General features: G+C 31.1%; 1 protein-coding gene across 1 annotated transcript in view; it reads left to right on the top strand.

Annotated features, from left to right (window-relative positions):
• Nucleotides 1–15309, top strand: part of LOC149559193 (uncharacterized) — a 139498-nt gene extending 124189 nt beyond the window's left edge. Inside the window, exon 5 of the mRNA XM_089833121.1 lies at nucleotides 14862–15309. Within this exon, the coding sequence (XP_089689247.1) occupies nucleotides 14862–15013 (152 nt within the window). The 3' untranslated portion in view covers nucleotides 15014–15309. The remainder of the gene's footprint in view (nucleotides 1–14861) is intronic.
• Nucleotides 15310–27215: the final 11906 nt, after the last annotated feature.

The raw sequence follows: 27215 nt of genomic DNA, 5'->3' as shown, positions 1-27215 counted from the left end.
TGTCAGGTGGTTGTAGAAGGATGGGAGTAGGATTGGAGTGTATGAACAAGTGAGGTGGTGGTGGTAGTTGCACGATGGATCTTACGTCGTGCACTAATCTCAGCTCTATGGCTAGCATAATACAACCGACTTCTTTCATGTGATCGAAGATCACTAGGGCTAGTTAAGTTTGTCCATCCATTAGAATCATGTACATTTGAGTCCATTTTTTGTACTCCATAAAAGATAGAATAAATGTAATCAGTAACTTTGATCCTTAATACAATATACAAGTGTAGGAGCATGTATGGTAGCAGCAAAATAATTGTTAATTTCATTGCGAGGTATAATTTGTTAGAATTAATCATGTGTAGTTAACCATTAAAATGAGAAAAAATTCTACTAAAAATCATTAAATTAAGGTTATAGTAGTATTCTATTTGTTTGTAGATTGAATTGGTTTGTAGATAACATGTATAATTGTAAGCCAATAAAAAAGAAAAATCATAAAGTTAAACATAACAAGTATGAATATTAATTATTTCAAAGTGTGTGGACAAAAAACATGAAATAATTTATAAAAAGGACTAACACATATGTATACAAGGTAAGTAGTAGATACATTTGATGCTTTACTATAACCATAAACAAAGTGTTATCTGTATATCTAGTGTATGTAACAAGTTTTGAAGGGGCCTTGAAACCCTGTACATAGCTAGTACATAAAGCAGTTAAAAAAAAAGGAGGATGATAGTAGAAAGAAGGAAAGAGGTACATATATAGGTATGTAAGATTGAGGTGTTAGGCACTATTCATTAGACAAAATGAGGAAATACCTTGTAACAAAAGGTTGATTTCATCAGTGAAACCAAAATTTGTCACTACATCAATAGTTGATTTCAAACGTGTTTCATTGTTGTATGTTTCCATGTGGTTTGATAGAGTAAAATGGTATTGATGGTACTGTAGATTTTTTATGACCAACTCAACAGAATTTTCACTATCATGGTTGAATTGTAGCATATATAGTTCCTTTGCAGGCATCCCAACAAGTTTAGTTGCAGCCTCATTAAATGCTGTTGCCCAAAGACCACCTATGGGGTCTTCAATCTTTACTTGAAGAACATACCTATAGTTACATTCTGGAAATGTAAGTAGACACTTTGAACAAGACCAATGGCCATCAACATTTTGTTCTACTCTTTTTTTGGCATTGTTTACCCCGAATCTCATTGGGACAAGCTAAATAGCAAGTAGTTTTGGTCTTAATATAAACCAATGTTGCTCTAACAATGCAATGTAGAGGTTGCAATGTACGTGAAGGATCATTAGTAATAGATGAGATGGTATTTTGTTTTAAGTTGGTGGATGGCCCTACAAAGTCACTTTGGGGAAGGAGGATATCTGGGCCATTCGTTGTGAACCAAGATTGTAGTTGCTTTGTCTCTTCGATATTAGGATTGATAAACAATTGTGATGTTGCCAATGTATTCACCACCTTACCATTGTATTTAGCAATGCGGCCATTTTTTATGGCAAGAACAGTAAACTTTTGTAGATGATACATTTATTGCAGTTGACTACCTTCAAATTGGGCTGTTTTACCCCACAAAGTAACAGTTATTGTGGACAAAGACATATCTATCAGTTTGAGACTTCGCCTAAGGACCTCAGTTGCATCATTCTTTCGTTTTATTGTAGCGGAAGGATCAACACATATAACTATTCCAATAATATCTAGAGAAGTGTTAACATTATGAGATAGGATATCTATAATGTTTGTAAATGAGAAAAGTAGTGTTGGAATTAAGTGGTCATCCTCACAATGGTTGACCCTGGAATCTTCATTCAACGTGATTTCTATATCACTATTAAGCTTATTATAAAATCTGTTTGCTGACTTGATAGTACCACGAGACAATGTATACACACTTCCAGGTTGAATCTGTTGAAAATGGAGGTTAGCCAGTTCATTGAAGCAAGTGACACGAACTTCAGTTCTTTCTTTATCTATCATATCAAAACTAAACATGTGCCCATTTCCTTTGTTGTTTTTGAAGTGGTGGATCTCCTTCATTGCAGTAACACGACCTTGTATCATCCACTATGGTTGGAATGGATTCAAGCTTCAGATAGGAGAAATAGTAGTGGGGGGTGTTTTTTTAATTAGGGATGCATGCAATCCAAACATCAATTTTGGAGGAGTACATGGAATGGAAGCTGGAGATTCTATTGCATTTGTGGATGTAACTGTAGAAGGTTGTTCCATTTCTACAAGTTTCTTAGGTTCTTTGTAGTACAAGGTGGGGTCACCAATTAATTCATGTGTTGCTGAGGAGACCAATAATTTGGAAATTACAATCCACCTACATAAAGGACAAGAAATGTATATTAAGTATAGATTATACTTGGATGGAAAAAAAATTGTTTATTGTAAGAATATTTAGACAATAGGTGGTTTACCTTGATGAACAAATGGTTGGAATAGTATATGCAGTAAGTTGGATAATAGTGCCCTTTTGAATCTGTCCTGTTGTGACAAGGCTAGTATATTTTCTTGGCAAGGTTGCTTTTTGTATGTGGACCCCATCAGAGAGCTCTAACTTGTATCTAGTTGTTGATTGAGCTGTCTCTCCAATTGGTGCAAGCGAATACACTTGAAGAAATGGTTGCACGTCTAACTTGTGACTATTGAGAAGTTTAATGGCATCTTCTATGAGAGATGAAGCCATAACTAAATGGTTTCATAAATTTCATATTATTAGTTGATAGGTGTTAATATTTGTTTACAATAGATATAAGAAATGTATTATATACTAAAGAGCATAAAAGACAAAATGTAAAGCAAGGAATACATGTTTGTTTGAACATAGAACCACAAACAATAGTCTTGTACAAGTAGAAGACTATGAAAGGAAAGACAATAGAAAAATTATAGGTTGACATATATTTAATAACATGCTTGAAAATTGTTGGAAAATTAAACCTTGTGCAAAAACTTATAATAAATAAGTAATAAGTTGGGCTAACGTAATTTGTAAGGAAAAAGCAGTGCAAAAGATATAAAGAGGTACCTTTAAGCAACAAGTAGATGAATGTATGATGTAGAACTTGTAAATGATAGGTACAATAAATCATGTAATACAATAGGGGGGAAACAACGTTAGCTAGTAGATATAAATGGAAAAACATTTGCAGAACTTGGGCTATGATAGTTTAGCTTAATAGTATTTGTTTGTAAAGAAATATTTTTAAAATGGATCTAAATTGGCATAACATTAATAAAATGTTAACTATATATCCAAATTTGGCGTGGAATAAATGTAATTTAACTTATAACTAATGAAGTTGTGTAATAGTTTTTTTTCTTAAATGATGACTTCAATTAAACAAATTATAAACCAAACACATAGAACAAATAAGTATGACAAAAAATATAATAGACTAATTAATTTGAATGGTATAAAATAATTAGGTTTAAAGAGTATTTTTTTGAATGATCTAATATGTAATAGTAATGCTTGTAATATTTTTTAGAAGACCAATTTTAATATGTAGAATATACAATGAGGGATAGAGATAAATGTAACTTCTTGCAAATATGACTATTTTATATAAAAAAATATCAAACATAGAAAATTATAATTTGTAATAGACAAAAACTATAGTTTTAAATGAACAATATCATTTACTTTATAGTTTTCAAAGTTTAAAATGTAAAATAATATAATATATTATTAAATTTTTTAGTAAGTACAATAAGTAGCTACAACTTGCCATATACATGTAGATTGATAGGGCGTACTCATGTTGGTTGTTTAGGTAATGAAAATTTGTTCAAATAGTTGTAATGTTGAAAAACAATGTATACATAATGAAAGCATTTGACAAAAGAGTCTTTTTTTAAAGTATATTTGAAAATAAATTGTATACATCACATTTGATGAAGTGTCTCTAGTTATCAAATTACATACTTTATTAAGTGTGTAAACATAAATTTTTAGAAGATGTAAGAAGTGAATTAGGATAAACAAGTAGGTAAAAGAAATACAACATTTAGAGGTGAATATCCAAAATAGGTCATATGTTGTACAATGTCCAACATCTAATTCAAGGCTACATAGGGTATAATATGCATAACAAATAGCTAAGTGTGTTTGAGGTAGTCCTGGAACGCACGACGGATGAATGGAGCATTGCCCTGTTGATAGAATTCATCAGTGTGCAATTCTCTCAGAAAAGTATAGAATCCATGGGCATGGATTTTTTCTAGCACCTCGTATACAACCAACATTTCGCTTTCTTTGACATCAAATGTATTTCGACATATATCTTTAAGTTGTTGAACATTAATATCAGAAGCCAGATTAATTGATCTTGCGTAGTGTTCAATCTCTGTTTTTGGAGACCCTTCGTAGTTGATGGATGAGTTTGAAGCAGACATTGAATGTGGAATACTTATGCTACTTGATATTTCAATAATCTGTTCTTGAATTGGATTATGCGCCATGACCTATAGAATACTCGCTATGTTAAATATATGATAAAAAATAAATTGTACAAATTTATTTGTTCAGGAAGTGCTATATATACATAATTATAATGTAAAAAATAATTTAAACTATATATAGATGTATATGAAACTGAAATTGTACAATTAAATAATAGTTTTTTTGAGATACCTACTTCTAATCCCCACATTCAAATGTTGTAATATTTAAAACTTAGTGAATGTTTGATATGAAGATAAACATGCTTCCTATAAAAACATCATTTACCCATAGCTAAATTATATCTATTTCTAAGCACACCCCAAAAATGCAAATAATAGATATATGAATTTAACAGTGAGCAATTTTTGTACATGAAATATAAATATTGAATTAAAATGTGTACTTTTTGATAAGTGTGGTGCCCTATTTATATGGTGCAAAAACTACCATTGTCAACTAAAATGTGAAATTCTTTAATTAGCTATAAATTTTTAAAAATATAAGTAAAAAATTTACTTTTGATAGGTATCATCTATTTAATTTACAAGGGAAAAATAATCTTATACTTGATAATAATAAAAAATATATATACTAAAAAAAAACTTAAATTATACTTGATAAAAATAAAAATAATTATACTTATCAAAAAAGAATAATATATAAACAAATACAAAAGTAAATTGTGTAATGAGGGCGTAATAAGAATAATTAAACATAGCATATAAAAATAATTAAAAATCTAAATTTCAAACCTATTAAGCATTAAATAAATACATTCATTGCCTATTTTTTCTAAGATGGTTTTAAAAATTATGATTTTAAATTTATGCAAGAAAGATGATTATTTATTGATTTTGAATGAGAAATTATGATAGTGATCAAAAGTAGTAAATAGTACAATAATAAAAATATTAAGTTACCTATATTTGAAATAGAAATTTTATTTTAATTATATTTTAATATAGTTTTTGAACAATATTATAATATGATTTAAAAAAAGAAACTATTACATATTTTTCTAAATGATCTAATAACAAATATAAAACAAAATTAACATTCATATCTACGTTGAAAGGAAAAGACCTAATTATATTAAAATAATAATAAATATAGAGTTGTTTTTAACATAAAATGTATACTTCAATATTCATTAATTAATTAGTTAAGATAAGTTAGTTGTCTAACATTGTAAAAAGACGGAAAAAAAAAGTAAGTAGACTTTAATTAAATTTTAAATTGTCCTAAATTTGAGATAAAACTGTCCTAAATTATACCATTTTTGTGAAAAATGTACAATCTTGATACCAAAATGTGTGCAACACGAAAATCGAGAAGATATTTAAGGTTGCAAAACAATCACTTTGCAGAAAACAACATTTATTTATTATCACATCATAAAACATCTCAACACATTCAAAATTGACAAACACCCTAACATAAATGCAACCAGTGTAATATTATTAGTTGCACACAAGTATAAATTCATTTATCATTATATAAATAATTATCATGTATAAATATCAGTAAACTTTTAAACATGAAATATACAATTACTATATTTTCCTATATCAAATAGATTGTATGCTAGTATTTTTGTTGTCAATTTCTTTTCATCGTTTCAATAATAGCTCTTAATCGTAGATTCCATCTTATACTATTACAAAATTTGAAATAGTTCACACAAGCCAACTAACTGTTAGCTTCAATCTATGATTTAGAACTAAAATGTCTACCAATTATGATTGCGTGGGATGTTACAGTTTTATGGATTTCCATTATAGGTGAGAAAATTTTTCAACAGGATTGAGTGATATCAACTTATTTGCTAGTTTAAAATTACAAGAAAAGATTCAACACATTAAGTTTACTGTAAATTCATGATTCCGTTGAAAGGCCTTTACAATTACGGACGCATATTTTTAAAAATATTTAGGGATCAAATGGCAGAAGTGATTTGCAAGATTCAAAATCAACATTGTGCGTGCTTTCCTAATTTCAATTATGATTATGTAACAAAGATTCGTGGTCAGAGTAAAGGAGCGTACGTATAAATGTGTTCCCGAGAAGAAGCCACACATAAGCTGAGAAGCCAGAAATGTCTTGTCCTTGAAGAAACCTTTGCAGAAATTAGCTTCAACTGTTGAAACGGGGAAAAATAGCATTAAAAAATGATTAAAACCATTTGTAAGACACGATATTGGGAAAAGAAACATAATTGCAGGAAATCGAAGTAAATATCAGATATTTATGAATTTTAAAAAAGAATGGAGATAAATTCAATCACCATATAATAACAATAGTAAACATGACAAACCAAAACTAAACAGAGGAAGGAGGAAGTATTTACTGCGAACTTGTCATGCTCAAAAAAACAAACCAGATCAATGAGTCTCTTAGAATCACCAACAATATATAATCTAGGACCAAGTTGATAAATTTTATTTATAGACTGCAGCTGATAGTGGGAAATTGGGAAACCACTACAGAATGCATGAAAAACAGAGAACTTTTCAATCACTTATCATACGGTTGGAGAATAGGGAGGAAAGCGTGACAGACAGGACAAGCAATTATATCGTTTGATGACTACTGGACATTCATTAAATCGACTTCCTGGTCAACTGCCAAGGTAGCCATTTATTTCACGTCTCAATATTTATGGTCAATTGAGTTTTGGCTTTATGATGAATTGGAATGGGAGGTGGCGGATTAAGATCGCCAAGAATCTCCAAAACAAGTCCTCTCTTATTCATTCGTTGCGCTCTCTTCCTCAACACATACTTGCAGCGGACAAACCCTATGAATATGGATCCCCACGCCTCATTGCTTGCAATTGGCTTAATAATGCTAGGGAGGGGTAGCCTTTCAAGCTGTGCCCCTTCGCATTCAGATTCTCCCCACGCGTTCCCTCTTTGGCCATCGTGACCTTTCGCATGACCAACATGCCTTTTGAAGAGCCCATGAGGTATTTAGAACTACCATCACACTCGAGCCAACGCCTAGCCAAGACAAAACATCTATTCTACCAAACCAAACATCAGGAAGCCACGTCAGAGCCCAAACAACCCTTGAGCTATTATAGATCGAGGTTGATGACAGAGCATGAATGCGTTAAAGGCGGTATGTATTTAGTGTGGATCTGCCACCGTGCGAGTGGAAGATAACTAATCAACGAACAGAATGATTTGTGTTTTGGGTGGGAAGAACACTCCCAACGCAACATCTCATTCCACATAAATAAACACGTACAGATGTCTCCACGTGTTATAGGTCCATCAGGTTGTCAGTCTCGTTGCGCTCAGTTATGCTATACTACCGGTTCCAACGCATTATTGTAGCAGTGACAATGTGTGGTGCCAAAGACCCCTTCAATTCAGTAGTAGAAACGTATTGTCTTGTACAACATGGGGAAGATGGAAGATCGGGAAACGGAAAGGCTGAAGTCATCACTCGCAATATTGCATATCAGATTTTGACCTAGTAGAGTATTTATTGTGTGAGACAAATGATTCTACGTGAGACAAAAAAATGCATTTATTTTGGAGCGTTGCTCCATAGGAGAAGCCTATCGGCTAATTAGATTGTTACAAAAAAAAACAGTATTCAATTTATTATTTAAATTCTAATTTCAAATTAGTTAAAAAACTATGACCTTCAAAGTAAATAATACAAAAGAACTTTAGACAAAGTGTAGCAAACATTTTATAAAGTTTAAAAGAAACATTTGAGCACAACTTTAAAAGAAAAATAGAACAGAGAAAAACTCTCGAGAAAACACAAATTAACAAGAGCTCTATTCAAGCTTGAGTCATTACCTCTTGAAAATGTAAAGCAGATTTATAAGAAAATAAATCAAATCTGAATTGATAAATTTAGTTTCATTAAAGATGATTTGTAAATAGATAAATATGAATGATAAATAGAATGATTTTTTTTAATATATAATTTAATTATTTTTCTTTTTCTTTTTTTTAACTTAAGTTCATTTGAGATAAAGAATAAAATTATAGATAATTTTATAATTTTTTATTAAATAGTTTATAACATACAAATTAAAATTTATTACAAATTGACAATTTTTTAATCTAGTAAGCTATCAAATCAATTTATACATGCAAATAGATGTTTACATATGCAAATGTTTGACATTTTAAGAATTAAGAAAGTAATTATATTAATACAATTTTGTTTTAAATTAAATTTAATCTTTTTAAATTCTCTATCTATGTTTCCTCATTGATAACATTTCCAATTATTGCAATAATTATAATATCTAAAAAATAATTAGATGTGCACACATTGTTTGAAGCCTTCATTTGAGCACATGTACTAAGGGTTGTGGCAAAGGATTTTCCTTTACACCTAACAGTTGCCTTCGTATGAAAGTTTCTAAAGAATTCATGAAGCTTTATTTTCTCATAATAAACAATGGGTGGAGAATATCAAGTCTCGGGGGGCAATTCCAGGTTTTTCTCTTCAATGGTGGGGAAGGGGGCTTTTTATGCAGGGCCTTTTCACCCTTGTCAAAAGTCATGCATCCAAGAACAACCCTAATTGTAAGATATCCAGCATCATCTTCTCCAAAGCAATCAAAGTTCTCCACCTCAATTGTCATCTTGTGAACATCCTCCTGCACAATCTCCAGTCCAAGTGATTTCACCTGACACCAGCAACTAGAGATCAAGTTTACTTCTTTCTTCTTTAGAGCTACTTTATTTAGAAGTTTCGTTCTCTTTTTGTGATTCTTTGTAGTTTTTTCAACCTTGGGTATGTAGGACTCACGTGGAAGGAGTGACTAATAGTTTATGCTTTAGTAGACACCATTGATTTCTGGCAGCTTATTTAGTTGGTTTAAGTAACTGGTTATGCATTTGACAAATTTCTTATGTTGAGAGTGGCAAGATTTGACCCAGAATCCTTCCTATGGTGCCCCCAGTGGTTGCCACAGTGGTTGCTTTGGTTACTTGAAATTGAATATTCCAGTTGATCTTTTCCATTCTACTCCATTACAAAGGAGGCATACATACATCAATCTACCCGTCATTATAGATATGCAGAAATGTATAGAAGGTTCGACGCACATACAACTACATACATACAACAGAGTACATGCATACAACAAAGATGGTGAATTCTCGTATTTGATTCCTATGTTCTCTAATGGTCCATGATCTATCGTTTTTCTATTTCTTACATTCTTTCTCATTTGAATAATGAATCATACTATAATTATAAAGTATGTTTAAAAACATTAATCTAGAAACAAATTTACACAATTGTAAAAATTGCTATCATTATAAATACTGTAAACACAATGAATAACTGAAGGCCTTGATTACATATTGCTAGGATTGCATAACAAGAATATCAAATGGAAGCAACCAAATCATTCCTCTTGGATGCCAGAAAAGTTTAAAATACACGCTGATATGGTTTTTTCAACAAATTCAAAGCACTGTTGATCTTTGAAATCATTTTTTTTATAGTTGGAATATAATTTTTTGTCGATATGAATAGAATGAAGCAAATTTGGGTGGAGTCGTGTCATCTATTGATAGGAAAATCCTTTATTTGACTTTTCAAAGATCTTAATGACCACAATTCTTTTGTAATGGGGATCAATGATTAATAATATCATCCACTGATCTCACAAATGAAGTGAAACATAGACTAAAAACATAAGTTCTACTTTGTTAGTCTAGTATGAATGGACCCAATTCAAATCCTTGCCAAGCTTTTGTCTGTCAGATAAAATGACTTCAAACCTTTTCTCTATCACATAGGATGACTTCAAAGCTTTCACTAATTTTCTTATAATTTATTAAAATAATTGTCAACCTACCATTGCATGCTCATTTCTCTATCACATAAATATTGAGTTTTCTTTAATCCCTCCCCTATGAGTGTCAATTGAAGAGACGATCTAGTAGCTGGTGGGGTCTAATGATCGTTACGTTATATTATAGTAGATCTCCTCTAATTATCATTTATAAAAAGTTTCAAAAAATGATAGCACATGTACCAATAGGTGATATTATTTTGCTTTCTTGGTTGCTTTCTTGGTCCATTTGTGTAAAAAGTACTACTTTTTTGGTGAGTGGCTATTGGGGGGTGAACATAACATTCCCAACCAACATTTTAAAATGACACTTTTAAACCGCGTCACACTCTATTAACCAAGGCAGCTATTAGGTCATCTCCCCTATTTCTCAATCAAGAACACAAACTATTTCAATGTCTATTATAGAATAACAAAACCAAATATTTTTAGTCATATTTAGTTTAACATTATAAAGGTGATTGACAATAACACTTTTTAATTATCACTAGTTTTATAATTTAATATAGAAATAGAAAAACCATAAAAATTTTTAAAATGTTTTGATATTTTAAATTATTGTGGTGGAAGGTCCACAAAACATATAAGAAAATTGAATAAAAAATAATATTAAATAGAATATTGAGATTAATAAGATATCATAGATTTTTACATGTCATATACATTCCCAATTAGTAAACTATAAGAATCAACACAAACATAATTTATTTAATAAAGAACTTTTCTAAGTATTAAATATGTCTGATTATTCAAATAAAGAAGGCCTACAAGATATATAAAGACAACTTATGAAACTTAAAAACATACCAAGAGACCATAGGTAAATACTTGGATCCCTGTATTTCCAAGAGAGGATGCAAAAAGTTGCAGGGTGCCCAAATGTCCACAAAACATCTGTGTGGACATACTCATTACATAATTTATTGTATAAACTATTATTGTGGGTACAACAAGTTGCCATAATTTCTTGGATTCCAATAAAATAACATCTCTCACATTCTTTGCCCATGATTGATTGGTATTACATAAAATCATTTCCAATCTGTGAATGTCATCTACAAGATGAGCATTAGTATTAATAGTAAACAAAGTCTGCTGCACTTCACCCTCCATCTTATTTGTTTCTTGGGGGAGGAACCTTGAGTTTAGACCTATGTAAGGAAAAAGGACTTTGAATCGTATTTAACAAAGTAGACAAACCCATGACAATGGTGAAAGAAAATACCCTTTAACTCCCTTCTTCCCATTAACAACTATACTTCCCTCATTACTAAATATACGTTTACTTTCTCCTCAACATCACAAAACTCTGGTCAGAGCTTTCATTTGTAAGAAACAATGGCGCCCAATAAACTGTTCTTCCTGCAATTTCCTTGCCATTACTAGCCATTGGTTATTTCCAAGGTGAGGAATTCCATATCTAATCATTCCATGGACGTCTCCTCATCGACCCACTTTCACATGAGCTCGATCTCAAACTGTTCTCCACTGGAATTTCTTTTTCCTTTCCTTGCCACCATTGATCATATGTTTTGGCGAAAAAAGAACACTTTTTGTTAAACTTGGCTTCTTCACAGGAACATCATATTTCCTTTATTGACGAAACTCCTCCAGTCAGCATCTGAGTGTCAAAATTTGCTGCTTGATTTCCCCTAGGAGCGTCTTCTCGATCTCTTCGGCATAGAATCTATTCAAATAAATTAAATGAATTGATATGGTCGGTGTTGGAGATTTAGATAAGATTTTCATTTATTGCTTGATGAGCAGTTTCCAAATACAACTACTGGTTTTGGTTTTCCATGAACGGATAGGTTTCGTTGAAGTTCCCACCTATAATAGCCTATCGGCTAATAATATCGTTTGGTTACCCGGTGTGAACTTCCAATGGAAGTGGAGATAAAAAAGATTGATGAATACTGCATAAGAGAAATGCAATGTTTCTTATAGGTTACATTGAAACTGTTGAATTATCCACCTTTACTTGTTTTTTGATACAGGAAGACATTGGATGATACAAGTCACATCATGTTTGATTTCGTTTCTCCTTGGTCTCATTGTCGTGTTCTTTCTACAACCCTATATTATTGCTCGAGTAAGCAGGTATATAAAAAAAGAAAGAAAAACAAGAGCTCTAGAAGAGCTCGAGTCCCTGCCTTTGTACTAAATGATTCATATTTTAACAAGTGCCACATAGTGGCTAGTACTTACCGTTTAATTTAGTAATTAATTATAATTATATAGTAATCAAAATAATATAATAATATAATATGATATACAATTCAATAGTGAGAAAATATAATATGAAATATCACAATTTTTTTTGTACAACCAGTAGTAGTAATTAGAATATGAAAAATATCTTCAAAATTATAAAAATATCTTTAATTATAAATATTAAAAAAAAATAAGAAGAATTTCATTATAATAAAAATAGAAAATAGAATGAAAAAAATAATCACTCTTTTTATTGTTTTAATATAGTTATAATAAAAATAAAAATATGAATATATTGCACATGCATTGTAAATTAATTTAGTTTTTTTGTTTTAAATAAGTCAATTTTTTCATGAAATATAAAAAAATTAGTTTTTGCAAAAAAAATTAGCAAAAAAATGTATATCAAAGTAAAGAACAATCAATTGAAATTAATAAAAAAGAATATTGATACCCATTATTTTTCATAATTAAAAATATTTTTTTAATATGTAAATAGCATCATGCTTGTGAAAAAAGGGGAAAAAATTGGAGTACGGAGAAAGCCTCAAAAAAAGGGGTCCTATAACACATTTTTTTCAACCAACGAGCTTTCAAATAAATGACACTTTTATTAGAAAAAATAAAAATATAAAATATAAACTTTACAAAAACTATTATTATTTTTCAAACTTTAAAAATAGAGTGACTTGATTGGTGAGAATTAATTGACTAGTTGGTGCAACTAAATGCAATAGTATTACCTATGACAAGTACAATAATAGAGTAAACAATCATTTAATCTCTAGACTATATGGATGTAATAGTCAAAGACATACAATATTTTTGAAAGAGAAGCTATAAATTTTAACAAATTTAATTTAGATTTTAAATTTTAGTTTTATAGAATAATGTGGCAACTAGTCATTGTCTACAAATATAGAAAATATAGAACTTAATGTAATGCATTGTAAAATTACGAGATTTGAATTAATAGATTTTTAACTAAGAAATTTAAGATTTTAAAAATTTTATTACATAAGTTAAATTTAGAAATTAATTGTTTTTAAATATTTTTATTAATATATACTGAAGTCTATATATAAAGCAATATAACTCTTAATAGCAATAGTATATTTTAATAAAAAATCAAATTTAATAATTTGCAATGATTATTGATTTATATAAAACTAATTTTTAAAATAATTTAAAATATATTAACATTTTTAAAAACTATTTTTAAAACTAAAAATTGTGATAATTAATATTGATTAGACATTATTTTTGTTGTGAAGATAAAAACATTACTTTTTTGAAAATCTAATGAACTTGTGACAAATGTGGAAAAGATAAAGTTGTAATTAATAATGAACTTGTCACAAATATGGAAAAGATAAAGTTGTAATTAACGAATTCATTAATGCATGATAAAGTTGTTAGAAAATATTTGTATTTTTGTTGGAGAAAATTGAATTTTCTCTCTAGGAAACTACTCATTAGCCAATTGAAAAAAGAAAATTTCGTTTTCATAAGTAGATTTAAAAATATATGAGCATATAACTTTAGGAGTACAATAATTGTTCTCTAAAAATTAATAGATGGGGGGTTATAAAAAAAACAATAGTTCCCTACCTTTTAAAAGGCAGGGACTAATAAACTACTTCCATGGAAATACCAGCAAAATCATTTTTTTTACAAGGATTCAAAAAATCCGAACATAACTCTTCTCGTATAACATATCTATTTATTTTATCAACATTGTCCAAGAGATCACTACTTCGATGGGATTGCTTAATATTGTTTATACTTGATGTAGACAAGCAAGGTCTATTTTTCAACATCAAAATCATATGCAAAACTCATCCCTAATGAGCATGGCGAAACAAGTGTTGTCGATATGCTGCTTTATCATTCTAAGCACAATTGTTAGGATGTGTCCATGTGAAGCTATAAGCAATTATTTCAGATTAGTAAAAGCATTGTGTTATCTTATGTATAGTGCTATTTTTGTGGGAAGGAGGACCCAACATTTCAAACCATAACAGACTTATCAGAAACCATTGTGTTTGTTAGATAATGATATTGCACTTGAAAATCTTCCAAGTGAAATGAAACCGGTCAGTAATCTGTCGGAAGATCTGATTAACTTGGACTCTAACTTGGAATCTTCTATTTTTGGAACCCTTAATTCTTCATAGGGGAAAATAGTTGTGGAGAAGTCAAATTGGAAACACACACCCAAACGGCGTTGTCTATGCAAGGGTCAAAATGGACTTTTATTTATTAATTTAAAAATTACGTATAATAGTTTTATAAATTATAATTTATTAAAAATTACAAACAAATTGGTTATGCAGGTGCATTTTCACCCCTCCATAGCCAAAACCCACCCAAACGCCTAGAAGAGCTCTTGCATGCAAATATTTCAGCTTTTCAGTCAGGCGAACCAAAGATTGCAAGACGCAATAGAAGGATGTCCAGTGAAAGGACAATGGGTGACAAATTTTGAAACTTTAGTGAATATAGGCTGGTTTTATATAACAATTTATAAATGAAACGTAGGATTGTCATTTTTATGATTCTTATGTTGTTGAAGTGTATAACTAAACTAATTGATGCATATCCTCTTTTAAGTATTTAAATCATTGTTGCTAATTTTGATACCCATGTGAAAATTATGTATTTTGTATGATGAGTGTTCTTTAGGATGGCTTGATACAAGGTTGCAAGTCTCATTTACAGTTACAATTACAATATGTAGGCATTTTTATGGATTATTGAAAGCAGAGGTAAGATTATTGTACTTGTCATAGGGTAGTACTATTGTATTCATCACAGATGAACCAATTACAGTGAAGTATTTTTATTTCATTTCAATATTTCTAAAGTTTAATTTTTTTAATCTATTAAATATGCTCTTAAAAATAATTTATCTCAAATATAATTGGCTCAAATTATTATAGGACCCCATTTTTTTGGAACTCCATCAACAACATTTTAGGAGATTATTTATAAATATAAATATGTAAACATTGAAATCAAACATAATTGCATCCATCTATAAATATAGATGTGTATCAAACATAATTGCATTCATCTTAAAGCATAATGTATTTGGTCTTACCATAGATGTATTGAAAAATTATACTCAATTCTATGATTAAAAGCAAAACTTTACATTTCAAATTATTTATTTTAATAATTTAAAATTTATTTGAACAACTTATTAATGAAATTCAAAAGCCTATTTTTATACAATAAAAAAAAAAATATATTATAAATAATTTAAAAACTCTGACGAGAAGTACATGCCACTACATGGCACTTGTTACATTTAATGAAGTGGTAAGATTATTCTGAGGGGCTTTTATTTGCAAGTCATTTTTGCCCTATTAATTATAGGCACAATAAAAAATGATATAATTTACTTTCACATCCAATGTGTAGGGAAGATTAAAAAAACACGTAATTGTTTATGATTTCATTTAAATGAGAAAAGATCTTTGGGGCAAATTGCCAGAGTTTGAAACTTCAAAACAGTAAAGTGAAGTAAGAATATTGTTAGGGAGAAACATAATTACTCTTCTTGCACCATATTTGAAATTATACACATTACAAATATGAAATCAATTAAATGAACTAGAGTCAATGAGAACTCTAAAACAAGAAATAACATAAATTTTGATTTAAAGTATGATAATTTTCCCAATGAGACTTTGAAGTGTGAACATTAGTTGTCACAACACCACCAACTTAACCAACACACTATGTGATGAACCCTAAAATTTTCAGTCCAATTGGCAAAAGGCAGTTTGTTATTTTTTCAATGTTGTTTATATATGTAATGATGAATCAATTGTATTTTAACTAGTTAGGGGCTCATTTTGATGAAATAATTTAATATTATCATATGATGACTAGTGGCAGGGCTTGTGCCAAGTTTGGCTCTTTATGTGATATTTTTTACTATCCCCATTCACTTTTATTTACATACAGTTTCATACATTTTGTATTTACCTTAATCTTGTTTACTCTTATTTCCACATTCACCCTTTTACCAATCTAGAATCCATGCATATGTTCTTGCTTTCAAGATTTATATTTCCACATTGGGGCTTAATCCTACAACATTTGGGATTATTCTCAAGAAGTTGCTAGTAGTGGAAGTAGTTGACTTTGGTACACATTTTGTGACCTAAGTGTAATGTCCTTGTATTTAAAGAAATTCATTTGCTCAAATAAAAATAAACATGTGGATCGACCTTCAATTATTAAAGAACAATTGTTTTAAGAACACTTGGATTTGGAGCTTAAAAAGAGGAACTGAATGCATCATTATATAGGCCCATTTTGCATGCTTGTGTAGGTCTTTCAATATTGACCCAAGATTGTAAAAGTAATCTATTGAGAGAATCGACCTAGGAGAACTTGTCCTTGTTGATTGGAAAACTATCTCAAAGATCTTTCCTTAATGTTGTCATCCCACACATTCAAATATTAGAGATGGAAAATAACATTTTTGGTTATTGATAGAGATGGAAGGAAACTAGTTAGCAGAAATGGAAGGAAATTGGGTCTATTCATTTTTTCTTTTTTCTTATTCTTGCATACTTTAGTTTTTTATTGTTGTCTTGCCTTGTGTCATATTGTACTAATTGTGGGAGCTTTACTTTTAAACAACTTGGATTAACTTCAACCCTAAAGTTGTTATTTATGTTGATGGTTTGATATCCGTCAACAATGGCTCCTTCGAACAAGTGCCCCTAAAAATAAACGTTGGAAGTGTTTCACAAGGCACACCTTTCAACCCAGTAAGCATTGTCATATATGAGTTCATCAATCAATGCAATGCAACCTTTTCCCTCTACATAACAAGGTTCATCATTTCCAAATCTGACATTCCCACCATCATAGTGTTCCAAGTGCTCAAATTTTGTTTTACCACTAGTCATGTGGTCAGAACAACCACTATCTATAATCCATGTCTCATTCTTGTTGATATGAGAAACGAGTGCCATCTTTTCATTTTCATCATCTGATTCATCTTTAATAGCAATGTAAACTATTTCATCATTATCACTACTATTAGAGTCTTTAGCCATTGAAACAAGATTTCTTACCTTTATCCTTGTAATTTTTGTAGCTTTTGAAATCTTTCTTGCCTTTGTACTTGTTAGACTTCTTTTCTTTTTTGCCTTCTTTATTTGGAAACCTTGTAGCAATGTGACCAACTTCTTCACAAGAAAAATAGATTAGGGACATTTTGCCTTTGTACTTTCCTTTGCCTTTAGGGAATCTTCTTTCAAATAGGGCTTCAATGGTTTCAAGGTCATCATCAGAATCATCTTCATTGTCAAACTATTTGCCTTAAGATTTTCCACCTTTCGTTTTGAGTGATAGTTTAGCTTGAAATGCAAACTCAATGGTACCAAAGTTAGGAATAAAGTTGTCTAACTCTAAGGCTGTCAACCTTTCCACTAGTGCATCCAAAGTTATATCATTTTTGGGATCACATCTCATTTCTTGAATAGTTGAAACTCTAATTGCATAAATAGGAAGTAGAGTTCTAAGTACCTTGCTGACCACTATCACATCATCTACTTTCCCTCTTGAGGCTCTAATTGCACTCACACTTGCTTTGATTCTTTCAATGTATTGTGCAATGTTTTCATCTTCTCTCATCTTACATTTGATCAAACTAACCTCTTAGAATTTCTAACTTAGCTCTCCTCGCATTGTCATCTCCCCCATAGATATCCTTCAGCTTGATCCACATTTCATGAGAAGTAGGACAGTGTTTGACTTCATCAAATTCAACATAATTGAGAGTAGAAGCAATGTCAATCATCATTATGTTGTGATTCTTCTTTTTCACGATTTGGTCCACAAACAAAGGTCCAGCAGGTGCCACATACTTGTTCTCTAAATATTTTAGGCATGTGTCTCCAATGGTTTCCAAATGTAGCTTCATGAGTTCCTGCCATGCTTGGAAGTTATCTTTGTTCATCTTAAGAATCTCTCTTCTGTAGGACATCTTGATCTTTAGCTTAGGTCCTTGAAACCTTCTTTGCAAGCACCAAAAAAAGCTCTGATACCAATTGTTGGAAATGTAGAAGGGTAACTGAGAGGGGAGGGGTGAATCAACTACCACAAAAAAAAATCCCAGATCCCTTAGATGTCAATACAAACTTCTTGGTAACTCAAATCCTTCCACAACTTGGTTATAACTAGATAATCATTGTTACTTGGTTTACATAGCAATATGAGATATTAATGTGTATAAACCTTTTGTAACTTAGTTGTAAAAAGATAAAGTAGTAAACAAATAACATGAACATAAGAGACACCAAGATTTAATATGCAAACCCAATTTGGGAAAACCACCAATTGCAAATAGTTACAGCTTTTTAATCTTCTAAAGTGAACCCTGTTAGGAACCAACCCTGTTAAAGGTTACAAAACAAATTGTTAGGTGTGACCCTGTCAGAGGATTTAATTCACCTTGTTAGGAGTGGCCTTGTTAGAGGTCTTCAGACACTTCAATCTAGAAATGCCACCTTGATTGAGGATTTGCTAAAATATTTGTTAGGGTAACTCTGTTAGGAGATTTGATTCATTGCTACAATTATTAGATAATAACAATGACTTGACTTGATTGTTGACGCAACTGACTTTGTTGATTCAGATATTTGTTTTGGCTTGACTTATTTTATCCTCCTTGATCAGAATGTTCCTTACAACTCGGATACTCTGCCCTTTATCAGATATCCTTCCAAATTTGCTTCCTTAATTCATCTTCTTCAACTCCATGCTTCAATCGCCAACTTGACCTTTCATACATATGATTCACCTTGTCAAGTCGGCTTGAATACTCTTTTAATTAAATAATTATCATCCCTTAAGTCGGCTTGTATTCACTATTTAATTTATCAAACTTAATATGATGATAGACGGCTAAAACAGAAATGAGTACTTAGTTAACATAGACGATCCCTTCGTTTGCTCACCAACTCGGGTAGAAAAGGAGTTCTAATGTTAACTGACCCAACTCAGTTAGTATAGACTTCATGTTGACTTTCCTTTGATAATTGAGTGAACTCGGTCAATACAAACCTAGCTTCATTAATCGACTGAGCTTGGTCAATATTGTCTCTAAACTTGATTATAACTTGAATGCTCGACATGTACAGGAAACTATCTTCAATGCCCGAGTGAGCTCAGCTATCACTGACTACTCGGTAGAGACTTGACATTTTGTGTAACATCAATGACAACATACAATTGAATAATTGTTTTCAACAGCTTGAGCTACATCATAGATGTTAGAATGTAAGGTTGATGATTTTCATTGATGTTAACGTTCTTATCTCAAACCGTAGAGTGTTAGTATCTATGTATCAACAAATTGGTTTTTGTTTGGTGTATCATTTGTATATCTTATTGTTGGTTAAAAAAAAATTGTTTGATCATTTCATACCTCCATGACGGTTTGCATCATTCTAGTAGATCATGTTCTTGGTTGTGACACATATGGTTTAATTTCTCTAGGCTAAGCATTATTTTGGTTCTTTATTTGTTAAGTCAATTTATTTACACTTGATTATAAGCTCAACTGACTCTTCTAGTTGAAGAAAGATGTAGATTTCTCAATCCCTGCCAAAGGTAAATTTTTTAGTGGATTGCCCTTCATGGTAAAATATCACCCAAGACAAGCTTAAGAAAATAGGATCTCAATTAGTTAACATGTGTGTTTTATATAAGCAAGAAGAATAAAGCATTAATCATTTACTCATTCACTGCCCCTTCGCCTCTGCGGTTTGCTATAGAATTATTGGAAGATTTAATGCTACATGAACTTTTAAGGAGGATCTACAAAAAATTATCTACAATTGAAAATGCCCATCCTCACACCCTCTCATTGGGAAAATGTGGAAACAAATACCTTCTTGTATATGTTGGGGTTTATGGAAGGAGGGTAATAACCACATTTTTAGATATAATGAGAATTGTGTGGAAAATGTGTTGTTGATCTTAGAGAAATTGTTATTGAAAAATGTGTCCATTAGTAAAAAAAGACCCTAGTGGATCCCCCTTTTGTTGAGGATTGTAAACTGGTAAATTGGAATTTTCCAAACTCTTTTTACTAGTTTGATAGTTCTAAGAGACATGCTAGAATGAAAACCCTATGATCAACTCCTCATCTCCCTTGGATGAAAATTAAGTTTATCTAATGTGCTGTTGAAAGATCTCAACTAGCATGTGACTACGACTCCCTCCCTCAACCATATTAGGCACATCAAACATAAATGTAAAGCAAACACACACACCATACACATGCAAGTATGGGGTAAGTATAATAATAAATCCTAAATATAAAGAACATCATATTCTAACATGAACATCTCATCATCATGACAACATAATAAACATCTTTCTAAGTTACACCATATGACTTCATCACAAAAGTAATTCCATTAACTAACCAAAAGCAATTATGTCATCATCATTGCAAATAGGAAATTGTTACAACCTGACGTAATCAATTACTTAACATATCAAGGTATTGCATTTCAAATATCAATTAAGGGCTAACACATTTCTTGAAGAGTTATATTGAACTTTAACAACTAAGTCTACAATGATAGCAAAGGAGGGGTATTACTGAATACCCCAAATAAGATTAATATTAGGCTGATTAAGTTCAATAATATTTTTTTATTTTGTAAGCTTGATAATCTTAGAATAGATAATGAAGATGACTTGGTATTTTTTGAGATGCATAAGGCCAAAAGAAATCAAGGTCAACATAGTCTCAAGGATTAGAAGGATGATAAAGACTATGGTTAATGGTCTTGATCTTACCATCATGGAGAAAATTAAGATATTTGTGAGTACGAGAAGCCATGACTTACATGGAAGAGAGTCAAGGAAGACACAGCTTAACTTGAAATTGATCATGACAATGATTGTAGTATCCATAACTTCACCACAAATGTATATAGGAAGAGAAATAGAACCATGCAGATGATATAGAAAATCATTGCAAGTTTCAATCCAAACTTTAGATGTATTATATAATCCTTTTGAAAATTTGTACTAAAAGGATGCTCTTCAATTATGACATTCTCCATGGAAGAAGGGTCAACTAAGACACCACATAAAGGAATACCAACCACCCTAGTAGTAATGTAAAGAGGACAATTTTGTGCTTTAATAATATTGGAATGATCAAAGGTAATAAAAGGTTTAGGTTTAGATAGAGATTTAATTTTAGGTTGGACATGCTCAACATGGTTAGCAACATGATTAGCTTCTTCGACTTTATCATCACAAATAATGTGTAGTAGAAGAAGAGGGTTGGTCAATAGTATTGGTAGAATGAAATGGTAAAGGATTCCTGTAAATTTGCAAAATTTGATTAGGAGGTGCAATAACTTATTTTCATTATTAACATCAACATCAGCAAATATAGAGTTAGAATCGATGAGATCATGGATAGTATTCTTCAAATAATAACACCTTTAAGTTTCTTGATTGGCAAAAAGTTATGGAATCAAAAGATCTAGGAAGAGGTTTATTTTTTTCAATTAGTTTGATAGGAGGAATCCTCATAATGTTACCATAGAGTAACTTCATCGTCACATTATGCAAATATTTAGACAATGGAGTGTGAGTACGATGGGGTCTTGAAATAAAGGACAAGGGAGGCACACCTTTGGATGTTTTTGCCACTTGATCATCTAATGTATGGATCGTTTGTTGATCTTGATATAATTGTTAGGCTTATGAACTTATTAGGATGAGATGAGGCATCACTCTTATCAATATTAACAAAAGCCATTGGAGTGTTGCTCTCAAACTGAGTTGCTTGTTGTTGATATTGATGAAGAACCACACACAATTGTGAATTTTTTTAGTTTAGTAATTACAATATCATCTCTATTATCTTTTTGCAAATTAGAAATAAATATGCATTGTATATCAACATCAAGCATAAAATAAGAAATCTAAGAATGCAAAATTTTAAATCGTCCAATAAAGTCACTAACCCTTTCTTTAACCCCTTGTTTATAATGCATTGGGTCAGTCGAAAAATTTGAGGACCAATATTATTTTGAAATTGTTGAACGAAAGTATTGGTAAGTTTTTGAAAGGAATCAATGGAATAGGGAGGTAAAGAATATCACCATTGTAATATTTGTCTTTGTTGGCTAACAAACCCATGTCACGTTAGACCCTCATTTTTCCCTTTCAAAGTAAACTTCTTTTCAATTTTCAAATCCTTTATATGTCATGAGAGAATACCAAGAAAAATGGTTAATGGATTTTAAAATATAAGCCATGGATGCTAAAAATATCCTAGCTTGAGCTACATCATAGATGTTGGAATGTGAGGTTGTTAATTTTTATTGATTTCAACATTCTTATCTCAAACCTTGTTGTGCTAGTATTTATGTATCAACAAATTGGTTCTTATGTGGTGTATCATTTGTATATCTTATTGTTGGTAAAAAATAATTTATTTATCATTTCATACCTCCATGATGGTTTGCATCGTTCTAGTAGATCATGTTCTTGGTTGTGACACGTATGGTTCAATTTCTCTGGGTCAAGCATTTTTTTGGTTGTTTCTTTGTTAAGTCAATTTATTTACACTTGATTATAAGCTCAGTTGATTCCTCTAGTTGAAGAAAGGTGTGGAATTCTCAACTCTTGCCAAAGGTAATGGTGGATGGCTCTTCATGGTAAAATAGGATCCCAATTAGTTAACATGTGCGTTTTATACAAGCAAGAAGAATAAAGCATTAATCATTTACTCATTCACTGCCCCTTCGCCTCTGTGGTTTGCTATATAATTATTGGAAGATTTAATGTCACATGAACTTTTAAGGAGGATTTCCAAAAAATTATCTACAATTGGAAATACCCATCCTCACACCATCTCATTGGACAAATGTGGAAACAAATACGTCCTCATATTTGTTGGGGTTTATGGAAGGAGGGTAATAACCACATTTTTAGAGATGATTAGAATTGTGTGGAAAATGTGTTGTCAATCCTAGAGAATTTGTTATTGAAAAATGTGTCGATTAGAAAAAAAAAAAAAAACCCAAGTGGATCCCCCTTTTGTTGAGGATTTTAAACTGGTAAATTAGAATTTTCCAAATTCTTTTTACCAGTTTGATAGTTCTATGCTAGAATGAACACCTTATAATCAACTCCTCATCTCCCTTGGATGAAACTTAACTTTGATGGAGCAAGTAGACATGATTTGGCTATTGGAGGTGGTATCATTAGAGATCAAAATGGTACTTTGGCACTAGTTTTCACAAGAAACTTAGGTTCACTCACTAGTAACCAAGCTAAAGCCATGGCCCTATTTTGGGATCTCAAAATTTTCCTCCATTGACATTAAATGGTTGATAGTTGAAATGAACTCGAAGCTTATTTTTGAAGCTACTAAGGAAAATATGAAGTTGGGTTGGAGGATTGATAATGGGATTGATAATTTACTTAAGGATATTAGGACTGTGCTAAGGGGGTTAAAAGAATTCATTATAGAACATACATTTAGAGAAGGGAACATTGTGGATGACTTAATTGCTAATATTGGGCTATATAAGCAAGGGTTGTTATGTTGGAGGCACATTTTGAACCTCCCAGAAGCTACAAAATTTCTCATAGGGAGAAAAAAAATTATACATTATCCATGACAAGTTATAAACTCTTTCCTTAGGGGAGATGTTTTTAGTGTCATTGGGTCATAATTGGGAAGGCGAGAGAAACCCAAAATTTAAATTCAAATTCAAATTTGACAAGCCTTGTTTTGGGAGGGACCCAATGTATTCCATGTAGGGATTACATAGAAAGGACACATTACTACATTATTATCCATAGCGACCATACAAATTTCAAATATTTTTAAACATTGGAAATAGATGATCATGGATACACATGTCCTTTATTTAGCCTTAATTAATTGGACAGCTTGTTGACTTTTTGGTCTTGAATTACATTTTGATAAGGCCGAGATTAATTTGAATGACCTCCCAAACACTTTGATGTGTTGGATTGTACTCACATCATGAAGACGCATTCATGGTAATAATTTTACCCCTTTATGGAATTCTATGGGGTTTATTTTTAACACTACTAGTTGCAAATGCACTGAGTGTTTTTGGATCTACAACTATTTTCCCATTTCTATTGGCTGTTATCCTAGATTTATTATGTTAGAAGAGAGAGACATGGGAGGAGACTGGGTTTGTGTGGAGCTATACAAGATTGAGGAAACTATATACAACAAACCAAAGATTTGGATGGTGATTGATAAGAGGGGCATTGTTTCGTTCATGGAAGCCATGTTTGACTTTTACGAGAGTGTCTCTCTCCCGTTTGTAAATAGTTAGGATGAGAGGAAAGTCACTTTGGGATGAACTACTTTTGAAGTAAATGAGGAGGTCATCACCCAAGCAACTGAGCTTTCAACAAAAAGGATGTAAATGAAGGAAAACTAGTCAAGTACTTGATGAAACCAATCTCAATCATTTATTTCGGAAAGGTAAGGAGCCTATTAAAATCCCTAGTGGGTTCAATTGGGATGAGCTATTGGAACCATGGAACTAGGTGTGTACCATGATTATGAAGTATTTTACTTTGGATGGTCATTTCAGAGTCTACTTCTACTACTACCATTTCCCTTTTCTCAAGGCATCGTGCGTTGTTTTTGTTCTCATTTTACTTTCTACATTCCCTTAAATTTACTTGAAGGATGTTAGGGATTGTAGGAAATAAGGCCTTGTTTGGTTGCAGGAATTGGGCCAGAATAGGAAAATCTAAATACCTGCATTTGCCAATTTGATATTTGTTTGCAAAATACAAAATTGGAATTAATATTTGCCTGTCCTAATTTGACCCCAAAATGAGCATGGCGAAATTCCTTAAAAATGGTGGAATAAGATTAGCTTATTCTTATTCCAACTTTTAATAAACCCAATTTGATGGGTTGTCGGGTCTGTGACTTTGCCGTTTGATTGTATTTTGCCACTTAAATGTATTTTTGAACTATTTTCTTCATTCATCATAAGATATAAACTAGGTAAACATTATTTAACATTTAATATGTGTATTTTTTTAAATGACAAAAAATACTATTATCAAATTTCATATATTTTCTAAACTTTCATAAAATTATCTTTACAAATAAATCTTGTGTTTAATCTTATAATTAAAACTATGTTGAAAGATCATTTAAATATCATATTAATGATCTCAACTTATCTATATTTTTTATTTTCTTTACCAAATTTAAAATAAAATAATTTTAGTTTTGATCTAATAATCATTAAAAATAATTTGATCTACTTTAGAATTAAATTTATAATATAAAATATAATATGTCCTTTGAACTTTGATGAATTTCAAAGTTTGTGGTATACCTTTCACTTATAAAGTCAATTTAAAAATAAAATAAAGGCTAATTATAATAATCTGACTTTTTAAAAAATTAATAAAAACATCAATTTTTATAAATACATTTTTTGTTTATTTAGAATATTACCAGACTAAAACAAAAATTAATTATTAAAATTTTAAAACAAAACTTATTCCAATTCTTATTTCCATTGTTGCAACCAAACATAAAATATGCATCTTTCGACTCCTCTTCTAGGTCAACCAAACAAGTCGAAATGATACTCCAGAACTTATTTTAAGAATGCACGAATACCAAAAGAGAGCTTATTCCAGCATAGATGAATCTCATATTTGACAATTCTTGCAGCCAAACCGGTCGTAAGGGAAAACCTACACCATCCTATACCATGGTCTTATGCTTAGGATGTTTAATATTCACCTCACCTTATCCCTCCTAGAGTTATCTTTGTTCAAGGAGATGCTTCTTCCCTGACTCTCCCTCTAGGAAATGTTGTCGATTCCCCTAGTAAGAAAAAGGGTTTAAAAAGGCCTAAGACTCCACATCCTTCACCCCAAGATTCTCCTTTATATGGCCCCCCCTAGAGGCTGAAAAGAATTAAAAAGACCCCTCTGGGCCATCTATATCCAATGCTTCTAAAAAAACTAAAACTAAACCACAATTCATCTTGTTGATTCTGATGTGGAAGCTAGACAAACCTCCAATTGGTCAACAAGGATAACTGCCAAACTCAAGATTAAGCAAAATGTTTTGAGAGATGTGGAGGAAAAAGATTCAAGTGATTCGAAAAGCAGTGACAAGAATGTGTCAGATAAGGATACCGCCAAAAATAGTAGCAATTCCACCCATGTCTCAAGTACAAGTGTCAAAATAGAAACTCCTAACCTTACTAAGTTGATGGGGATTTTCTTTAAACTTTTCAATTTGTATTAATGGGTTGATTCTAGTTATTCTTGTCTTGTTTACACTCAACTCCTGGGCTTTATTTTTGATATTTTGTGGTGCAGGCTAATTATATGCTGTCAAAAAAATGTTAATGGTTTTTGTTACCCTTTTGTTGTCAATGTGCCAATAGAGGTCAATGACTCTCTCTGTTGCTAGATGTTGTAATTAAGGGTCACCCACCTTGTTTTTAGTTGCTTTAATATCAAAGACATACCTCAAGTTTTTGTCCAATTTGTGCCATGTTAATGATGCAAATTAGGAAAAATATGGATAGAGTTTGTTGGAAAAGTATTACGAAACCTTATCAAAATATTTATTTTAAAAAGCCAAG

Source organism: Cupressus sempervirens, chromosome 5, assembly GCF_028749045.1.
Source record: "Cupressus sempervirens isolate cs-2001-9-10 chromosome 5, ASM2874904v1, whole genome shotgun sequence".
Taxonomy (NCBI): Eukaryota; Viridiplantae; Streptophyta; class Pinopsida; order Cupressales; family Cupressaceae; genus Cupressus; species Cupressus sempervirens.
Note: the sequence above shows the minus strand (reverse complement) of the source record. Positions and strands in the feature narration are given on the sequence as shown.